The following is a 10,313-nucleotide window of genomic DNA, read 5'->3' as shown; positions in this document are numbered from 1 at the left end:
GTTGTAGTTTCTTCCCTCTCTGGTGTCAGGCACTGCCCGGACAAGCCACGGGGCTTATTAACTACAGCTCCCAGAATTTCCGGCGCACGGTGCCTGAGTCGTTTCCTTCACTTTTAACGCGACCTTCGGTATACATCCAGCGGGTCACGCAACAAGACTACAACTCCCAGGAGGCTCAGCAGTAGCGACTCGTGGTCCAGGGAAACAATGAGAAGTGTTCTTTGTGTCCCTGCGGATTACGAATGGTCGAATGAGGGACTGCATTTCGGGGTCCTTCGGGGAGAACCCGAGGGAGCCCGAAAGAACCCTAGCACAGGCGGAAGCCAAGGTCTGGAGAGGTGGAACGGAAGTACGGGGTAGGAGTTAGGAGGAGCCGGAAGTTAAGGCCGGGAGGGGGCGGGGGGTGGAGGGAAAAGCGAGCCAGAAGGTTCTGCGGCCGCTTCTAGTAGTTTCCAGGCGCTGCCGGGTGGCCGGGAGCAGGCGGTGCTGGGGTGGTGGCTGCGGCTGCCTGGAACCTGGTGACGGCGCGACTGGGGTCAGGCAGTGCTTAGGTCGTGGCTGTGGCTGCTCGGGACCTGGTGACGGCGCGATAAGAAAGCCGATGGCCAAGTGGGGTGAGGGTGACCCACGCTGGATCGTGGAGGAGCGGGCGGACGCCACCAACGTCAACAACTGGCACTGGTGAGGGCTAGCGGGCCAGGCCACGGGAGCATTGCAGTTGGGTCAGGGTGGCGGGGTCCCTGGAACCTCTGCTGGGACAAGGCTAGGGCCAAGGCAGCCCTGACCGGAGATGAGGGTGGGTTCTTGTTGCCGGGTGTCCGTAGCCCCATGCCTCCCCCGACCGCCGTTTCAGTGTTTAGGGGGTTAGGGGCTAGGTGGAGGGCTGACCCCAGAAGAGAGGTTTCAAAGAGATGGAAACATAACTCCCTAGCTTCTGCCACCAACCTGAGAGAGATTTCGCACACGTGGTCAGAGGAGACAGTGTGACCCAGACGGGGGCCCTGGGTTGTGTCGGGAGGTTGCTGTGAAAGGCTTGGGGACGGGGTGGCTGGAATTCCTGTTTTGCGGTTTGCGGGTGAAATTAAAAGTCGTAGGAACGGCAGCTTCGGCCCGGAAAGCGGAGGTTCAGAACGTGCTCTCCAGGTGCTCGGAGCTCCGCGGCGGCGAAGACGCCCGGCCTGTCCCCCGGAACTGTTAGTTTGCGTGTGTTGTAACTCCGGGGACTGCCCCTGGTTGCCGGGCAAGCGTGCTTTCAGAAGCCAGCTACTCTTTCAAAGCCTGCTCTCCTTCATGAAATCTTCCAGAAGTAGTTTCCTTCTTTTTCAACTCCACTGAACTTTGTTCATTATGTTGTTAACTGCGTTTTTCACTTTGTTGCAGCTTTTTGTTGTTTTTCTCTACTGGTTAGTAAGTCATGAGGCAGATAGTGATTTTTCCTCTCTGTGTCTTTTTGTTTTGAAGCTCTAGACTTACATTGTTTTTATGGCCATCTAGAGCGCACACATTGTGTAGGGGGCACACAGTGTGGGGGGCATTCACAGCACAACCTGAACTTGACAGCTCAGAACACAGTGCTAATTGGGTCAAGATCATTGGTTTATTCCTTCCAGGACTTTTTATGTACGCAGGGTTCAGGCTGTGCTCCCAACTTAAGCAAGACGTGCACAGTCCCCCTTGGTCAAGTGGCACCGTGTTAAGGTGTTAGACACTGTCCCGGCACCGTTATGCTGGTTGAGTTTGTGATGTTCTGTGGGGAGGTTGTCTTCGTTGACAGTATGTAACTCCTGGTCTTCCTGAAGCAGAGTGACACATTTCTGGACTCACTGGATTGGGAGCAGGGGGTTTTTGTTCTCCAACTATTTGTCAGGCCTCTTGAGTAGAGCAAGCAGAGCGCTCTTTGGCTGCTGGTCCATAGCCTTGTTTCTGTTTTGCAGGACAGAGAGGGATGCTTCAAACTGGTCCACGGAAAAACTGAAAACACTGTTCCTGGCAGTGCGGGTGCAAAATGAGGAAGGCAAGTGTGAGGTGACAGAAGTGAGCAAACTTGATGGAGAGGCGTCCATTAACAATCGCAAAGGCAAGCTTATCTTCTTCTACGAGTGGTCCGTCAAACTAAACTGGACAGGTAAGTCTCTGCTGCACTGTCAGGAAGAAGGTTCACCTCATTCTGCGGACCTGTTTGGGAGCTGGGCAGAACAGGCTTTGAGGGCTTACGACCTTTTCAGGGGAGATAGTGCTGTCTTGGTGCCCTGCAGAAAGTGGTGTTCTGTGCTGGAATTTCTCTGCCAGCGCAGGACACTAAGTAGGTTTCTTCTCTGAGTCTCAAGAGTCACTACTGGTGAATCGGCTGTAGCCCTGTGTTTTGGGGGCTTGGACTGTGTGAGTACACGTTAGGTGACTTCCTCAACTAGCTTCTCTTGTCTCTTGGATAATTTAAAGGGCGGGGTGGCGGGAGGCTTTTTGGTCTTGGTCTTGGTCTTATCTCCTGGCTTCCCTGTGCATCTAACAGGTCAGACCACTGTGCTAATGTGGGGTGGTTTTGTCCTCTAGTTTACTGTCTCCTCTGTGATACTAACAAAGAATTGGAACTGTGCATACACCCACTAGAGGGTCTTTTAGTCGGGAGGCTGAGTTTTACAAGGCCTGAGAGATAACGAAGTGTATGTACTGGGCAAAGTATAAAATAAATTTTTCTTTCAGAGCATATTTCTCGAGGGGGTGAAAAAGAAGGGAAAAGTAGTTGTATCAGGGAGGGTTTTGTTTTAACTACTAAAGCTCAGTGGTCTACGAAGAACCTTAGATGTCATCGTGCCCCATCCGACTGAGAAAAGGGGCCTAGCGAAGTGGGGAAAAGGAAATGTTTTGTTGATTAATTTTGAAGCACGGCCGGTTCTGCCACAGTGTGACACGTGTATTCCTAAAAATCGCTGCAGTGTGCGAGTTCACTCAATGAAAACCACAGGCTTATTGAAAAAAGAGGGTTAGGCCCACAACACCCAAAAGCTTCATCAGTGGCATGGTTTTAAAAATTTAGGGATGTAAAAATTGCTAGCAGTTTTAAACATATAAAATGGTAAGAAATACGGAAATAATACATTAAGTGTGAGGCCTCACTTTGAAAGCGACCTGGAGGGTACCTGGGAAAGGGGGCCATGGGAGGTGCGACTGGTGTGTCCGCAAAGCAGTAGGAGGGAGTCTTCTGTAGCCAGAAGGAACTTCGTAACAGCATCTGTGGGTGGCATGGCTTGCAGCAGGCATGGTGCACTGAGGTCACTGGCAAAGCAGTGTCTGTTCACCTAGTGTTGCTCGTGGGTATAAGCGAATGTGAACATTCATGTCAGATCAAATGCCCCCTAATTGGAACAAGTATGTATGTTCAGAATAAGCATTCTAGCAGAACTGACCATATTGGCTGTTGACCCAAAGTCTTCCTGGTAGAATTCATGCAGCTCTTGGCCCTACACTGTAAAAACACACTTGGTTCCAAAAAGTTGGATAAGGGAAGCCTTTTTTTCCCTGAGGGGGGGAAGGTTGGGTGTGTCTGGTGCACCACATTTTCTCAGGATAAAGAAGATCAGTTCAGATGTCTGAAAGAAGGGTGAGCAGAGTAGTAGTAAGGGCTCCAGAGTAGACAGCTTTTCTTTCAGAGAAGATTGCGTTGCTCTTGACAGGTACCTCTAAGTCTGGAGTGCAGTTCAAGGGACACGTGGAGATCCCCAATTTGTCCGATGAAAACAGCGTGGATGAAGTAGAGGTTTGTGCTTCCTAAGTCCTCATCTGAGTCTTCCACATCCTCTTATTCCCAGGGGAGAAAAGTGAGCTGTCATTCAAAAAGAAAGGCCAGGCATGCAGAACCCCAGTCTGCAGATGACTTTCTAGGTCAGTGGTGCCACTGGGAGCTTCCAGAGCAGCCTGTGCTTACGTAGTAACTTGGCGTTAGCTAGTGACGTGGGTCCTAACACCAGCCACCTTTGCCTTGGCAGAGAGAACTTGAGGAGGAACACTCCCGGGGATCATGCAGATACCCCACTTCTCACACATTTCCTTTGGAAACATCAGTTACCTGATTGCCCAGCACCCACATTCCACAGCATAGGTACCCTCAAGTTATTTACTACCTACTTCTGATCTTTCACTCAGATTAGTGTGAGCCTTGCCAAAGATGAGCCTGACACAAATCTCGTGGCCTTAATGAAAGAAGAAGGGGTGAAACTTCTCAGAGAAGCAATGGGAATTTACATCAGCACCCTCAAAACAGGTATCCCTTGAGTAGTTGCGTATGCTTCGAGGAGAGTTTTCCACCTGCCAGACTCTGATTAAGGGGCTTGACAGTCCTTTCTTTGACACATGGGTAAAGATTGGGGGGGGGCGGGGCTTGTTTCATCTTGAGGACAGTCTGTTAACTCTGAGTACGGAAAAGACCTGTGGCTGCAGAGTCTGGTATGTTGGCTGTGGGGCGATTGAAATGTGGCCGGTTCAAATAGATGTACATTGAGTGTAAACTACAGTGGATTTTGAAGACTTGGTACAAAAAATGTAAAGTGTCAGATTTTTTTGATGTAATATTTTGAAGTGATAGTTCGGGTGTATTGGGTTAAGTAAATTATTGAAATTAGTTTTCCCTGTGTAAGTAACTTTTTTATGTGGCTGCCGGGAATTTTTAAAATACACTCTGGGCTGACGTTCTGTTCCTGGTGGACAGCACTGATCTAAAGACTTGGCATCCCGGGACTTGCTGCTTGGGCCCTGGGGTGTCTGTAATGTGCACTTTCCAGGACAGTTAGAGGGTGATCAGAATACTGACCAGCTCAGCCCTCCCCTGGAGTTTCAGTTCTGCCGTCGGCTTTCACCTGGCGGAGTGCACGTGATGGCCGACAGGGAGCCAGCGTTGGGGTGGGGGCCAGTGTTCCAGTCCCACAACTAGTCGTTAGCTGCTCTACAGCCGTAAGGCGAGCGCTGCACGTGCGTCCTCGGGCATCTTTCCCCACTTGGAGGCTCGTTGGAAATGCAGCTGCTTCATCGGCTGCCATCCATAATGGACTTCACATGTGTTTAACAAGTTGTAATGCTTCCAGTGGAATCGGGTGTAAAATAATCCTGATGAACATACTCCATTCTATAGCCTACAGTCAGATACCTGTCTGGCATGGACCAAAGATAAAAATGTGAAGTGGATAGACCCTTTCCTGGTCATTACTTCATTCTGGGTTAAGGTGGCCATGTTTGTTAAGCTGCTCGAAGCCCTGAAACTCAGCTCCTGTAAGAAATAGCTTCCAAGAGCTGGGGTTTTTGTCTTTCCAGAGTTCACGCAGGGCATGATCTTGCCTACACTGAATGGAGAGTCAGTAGACCAAAGCGCTCGGCCCGCACTGAGAACTGAGGAGCCCAGGGTAAACCGTCTTCCCGTGGGGCGGGGTGGGAGGCCTTCCCGAGCGGTCGCTGAGACACTGCGCCGCCTCAGTTCCAGCTTTCTCTCTGACCCTCACCCTTGTGCCCCAGCTTTTTAGCCTGCGACCTGTAGTTGTCGGTCTGCCTGTCTTTCGCCTGGTTTTTATTCATTTGTAACTATTGCTAGAGCAGATGGAATCCATTAGGGGCTTGAAAGTCTAACTCTCAGTTGCATTTTATTTATTTATTTGTGTATTTAAAGATTTCATTTTTTTAGAGAGAGGGGAAGGGAGAAAGAAGCAGGGAGAAAAACATCAGTGTGTGAGACATCAGTTGGTTGCCTCTCTCACACCCCCTACTGGGGACCTGAGGTGCCTGCAACCCAGACTTGTACCCTAACTGGGGATGGAACCGGCAACCTTTTGGCTGCAAGCCAGCACTCAAGCTACTGAGCTGCACTGGCCATGGCTCTTGGTTGCATTTTACACCAGTTATGTTGAGAATACAGGATGGTCTTTGCCCATATATGTCATCAGTATTATTTCCAACTGGGATATTGGTATTTCATACTTCGATATTAGAGATTTTTTCAAGGTATTGGGTTTTTTCAAGCTATCACTAGCTTCGCCTATCAGGAAACTGATTGATTTCACCCCATTTGCAGGGTGAGCAAGTATTTTTTTTCTGGCCGTGGAACTTGCATAGATTGGAGTAAGCACTCAGTTTTCAGCCCTAATGCCCTTTGTCGGCACGGTGAAGGGTATTTTGGAGAAGGGGGCGGGGTTGGGGTTGTTGCGTCCAGCTATTTAGGCATAGAAATTCTGTTTGGGGATCACACTGTGCTCTTCAGAAATGTCTGATGGTCTATTGTAATGTGTCCTTTGGCTGATGGGGTCTTAAAACAGTCTCAGTCGTCCCTCACCCAAAGTGGTTGTTTTCCATGGAAATTGAACATTTTCCAGAAAAGCTTCCCTGGTGACTGAAACACCCATACACAGAAATGCCCCCTAACCTTACCCTGCAGTAATTAATCAGCTTCGGAGTAAAAAGGGTTGTGAGCGTAGATGGCAGGGTGTTGTCCCTGAAGCCATGTTAATTGAGGTTTCATCATTACTCTAAACTGACTGTTTTCACTGTGACTCCACAGGTTAAATCTGCTCCCTCAAAAGCCCAGGCCACACCAGTTGGTGTCAGAATCCCCACTTGTAAGATCACCCTTAGAGACACCTTCCTGACGTCGCCAGAGGAGCTCTATAGAGTGCTCACCACCCAAGAGGTGAGTGTGCTCGCTCCTTCGGCCTCACGGCGCCGCCGCTCCCAGTGGCATGGACTGTGGGCCCGTCTCCTCCACACGTGGAAGGGGTCCTGAGGAGTGGGACCTCGAGGCTTTCCTCGTACACGCAGAGGCAAAGGAAAACCTGCTTCAGTTCAGCCCACACCTCAACATGTATTTGCCCTCTTCTTTATCACCTGCACTACCTGGTCATCTAAGTGGGAACCACTGGGAATCACTGTTTTTAGAAAACGGGGCTGACGTAATGTTGGGTGGATTCCGAATCACTCAGAGCAGAGTGAGGTCCGTGGTGGAACAGAACTGGACCTGAGCCTGGTCGTTGCACAAGGCGGGGTCTTCGGCATGAGAGCTGAGGCATGCAGGTCTCCGTTGCCATATGTCCCCAGATCCCACTGAGAGCCATGCCTCCTCTCCCTACCTCATTTTTCCTCTCCTCCTTCCCCCCCCCTGCAGCTGGTTCAGGCCTTTACCCATGCTCCTGCAGTGTTAGAAGCAGACAAAGGAGGGAAGTTCCAGCTGGTAGATGGCAACGTCACTGGGGAATTCACTGATCTGGTGAGTACCTGCTGGCCCCAGGCCCAGGATGCACCCTCTGCCTGGTGAGAAGAGTAACATTTCTCTCTTTCCCAGCTCTGTGGGTGTAATTTAAGCCTTTAATCTTCAGTTAGTACCACTTCCTTTTGTTTTGTTTTGTCTTGTTTTCCCAAGAGAATGCTGCCATTTGAATTCTTTTGCTTTCCCAATATTTTCTCCCAAAAGGAGTGAAAATTGGTTCTTCGTAGGAGAACTAATGGAAGAAAGGTTGTATATATTGGTGGCTTGCAGCCTTCCACTTGCTGCACTGAAATGTCACCTGTGCCCAGTGGACCAGACACAACTTAGGAGTAAGAGGAGGTATTAGGCATTACTATAATTTCACTGCAGAAGCTACCCACTCTGTGGTCCACTTTGTCCTAGTAAGTGGTGTACCTGCACAGATGATAAATTCCATGTGAAGGCAGATAGCCTGTGTAGCCAGGCTTGGATACATTGATACATAGGAGGTCTTTTCTTTTTAATTTTATTTGTTGATTTTGAGAAAAAGAATCAGTTTGTTGTTCTGCTTATTTATGCATTCATTGATTGCACCTTGTGTGCGCCCTCACGAGCTCAGACCCACAGCTTTGGTGTGTGGGGACAGCACCCCAACCAAGCTGAACTGGCCAGGGCCTGTGGCAGCCATTTTCACCCAGTGTGCCACAAGAATTTTTAAAACCTGCATTCCTTGCCTATTTAGTCAGGCCACTGACCTCTTTTCCCTTAGAGTGTCAGATAAAAAAATGACAACAGCCACCACAACAATGCCATCTGGTGTGAACTGAATGAAAATGTGTGTGTGTGTGTGTGTGTGTCTCACATTGGCAAAAATAGATTGTTTGGTGTGCTATAGAATTTTAGTAATTAGTTTACGCGTGTGGTGAGGTGAAAGATGTAAAAGGTTGGAAACTGCTGAACTGGAGTATGGGCTGACCTCTTTGGTTATCTTAGGTGCCTGAGAAACATATCGTGATGAAGTGGAGGTTTAAATCTTGGCCAGAAGGTAAGCAGGCATACTTGTTTATTGCCACTGAGCCCAGAAATTTCCCCTTAGTCTCAAACGCTTGGCCTGAAACCTCTCCCCTCCTCTGCCTTTCCTCAGGGCACTTTGCCACCATCACCTTGACCTTCATTGACAAGAATGGAGAGACTGAACTGTGCATGGAAGGCCGAGGCGTTCCCGCCCCTGAAGAGGAGAGGACACGGCAGGGTTGGCAGCGCTACTACTTCGAGGGCATCAAACAGACCTTCGGCTACGGCGCACGCTTGCTTTAGGGCTGGTGGCGGGAGCTGCAGCTTGCCCAACACTTCGGTCCAGCCCTCTCCTGACTGAGGCTTGACTCACAGGATTGCACCATCCCAACCACTAACTTGGGGCCGGGGCCCTTCCCTCCACATATACCTTGGGTTTGTGCATGTTTTCTGCTGGGTGGGAATAGAGGGCGATTTCTTTTATGTGTACATATGCTAAATAAACGTAATTTAAAAAACATGCATTATCTGGATCCTGTGTTGATGGGATGGCTGTTACTAAGAGTTTCCTTGAAGGCTCTGAATTTTACAGAAAACTGGGAGGTTGGAATAAGGCCTCGACTCTGTTCTGGAGAGATGGATGTAATTGGGAGTGTGCCTGTCACCACGCATGCTGCAGACTGGCAGGACATTCTGTTCCCCTCACTGAGGGGCAGGGGAAGCGGGTTGGTGCCCTGGGTTAACCTGCGCCAGCAACCCTGGTGGGGGTGGCATCCTGGGCCTCCCACTCTGTAGCCTTTTAACCTCTTACAAGAACAGGTGACCACCGGGTGCGATTTGAGTTGTGGACAGAGAGTCCCACCCTGTGGCGGAGAACTGTACGCCTTGAGGTAACAGGTGCTGTTCACTGAGCAGTACTAGGTACCAGACATGACTCTGGTTTCCTTGTGTTGGTTCATGAACCCCTATGAGCCGTATGGAATAACGTATATTGCCATGTATAATGTGTACTTTCCCCCAGTAATTTGAGAGAAAAATAAGGGTGCACATTACACATGGGTATAACAGTCTTGTGTATAATGTGCACAAAAACATGTGCATTATACATGGAAAATTACAGTAGATACTATCATCAGTTTTATAAGAACCTTGGATTCCTTAAAGTATCCAGCACCCAACTGGCAGTAGCACAGTTGGGGTTTGGGAGAAGGACTGTAACTGCAGAGCCAGCACTCAAGTCTAAACCTCTGCGTCGGGCTCTTCCCGTCGGGCTCTTCCCAGCTAGTCCTCCCTGCAATGGGAGCAGCTCTCCTGCCGCGGGCTCGCTCCCTGAGAAGGTGCTCCTGTGCTGTCTACCCCACCCCTGGGCCAGGAGCCCCTTGGCTGCTGAGCCAGCCACTGCAGCAGTGGACACTGACATGAGCACCTCAGCAGCTTGGCGGCCCTATGTGGCCTGATGTCACTTATTTCTAGCTGCAGCTTCCAGCCAGCACCATTTCAAGGGACATCTGCACAAGCAGCCAAGTTCATTGGGGCAGGCCCTGGATATGGAATTGGGACTGTCTTTGGGAGCCTCATCACTGGTGATGCCTGGAAGCCTCCTCTGAAGCAACGGTTCTTCCCCTAGACCATTGTGGGCTTTGCCCTCTGCAAGGCCACCATCAGGCGGTGGTGGCCTTTCTCATCCTCTTCCCCATGTGAAGGAGTGATCTCCACCTCCCACAGCTCCTCCATGTCTGGTCTGTCCCGCGTGTTCTTTTCCCACACCTCCCCAGGCAGCCTGAGGAATGTGGTTGGCTCAGGGTCCGACAGACACTGTAAGGTGACAAACAGACGACTACGTCCACTGCCTCGTCACTGGGTTCATTTCCACAAAGCTGCTGAATTTTAGTGTATTAGGCATCCCTCCTGGTATAGGGAATTCCAGGCCTCAGTACTCCTCGAAAGAGGAAGAGATGAATGTTTTAAACACCTTGTTGCATTAAACAAGCTTACTGAGGTGCTGGGGGTGTGCGCTGTGTTGCAGGGGCAGGGACCACCCCTTTCCCCAGGCAAGCCCTGCCCTGGCATCCTGCAACCAGGG

General features: G+C 50.2%; 1 protein-coding gene across 1 annotated transcript; it reads left to right on the top strand.

Moving 5' to 3' along the window:
- Positions 1–400: 400 nt before the first annotated feature.
- Positions 401–8,752, top strand: AHSA1 (activator of HSP90 ATPase activity 1). Its single transcript, XM_037031374.1, has 9 exons — positions 401–681; positions 1,935–2,125; positions 3,672–3,754; positions 4,141–4,258; positions 5,302–5,390; positions 6,536–6,664; positions 7,136–7,237; positions 8,210–8,261; positions 8,361–8,752. The coding sequence occupies exons 1-9, from the start codon at positions 602–604 to the stop codon at positions 8,531–8,533; spliced, it is 1,017 nt and encodes a 338-aa protein (XP_036887269.1). The 5' UTR covers positions 401–601; the 3' UTR covers positions 8,534–8,752.
- The last annotated feature ends 1,561 nt before the right edge of the window (positions 8,753–10,313 follow it).

The sequence above is a fragment of the Sturnira hondurensis genome, unplaced genomic scaffold (genome assembly GCF_014824575.4).
Source record: "Sturnira hondurensis isolate 20B ecotype Veracruz unplaced genomic scaffold, ASM1482457v3 Scaffold0021143, whole genome shotgun sequence".
Taxonomy (NCBI): Eukaryota; Metazoa; Chordata; class Mammalia; order Chiroptera; family Phyllostomidae; genus Sturnira; species Sturnira hondurensis.
This window is presented reverse-complemented; position numbering and strand designations above follow the sequence as displayed.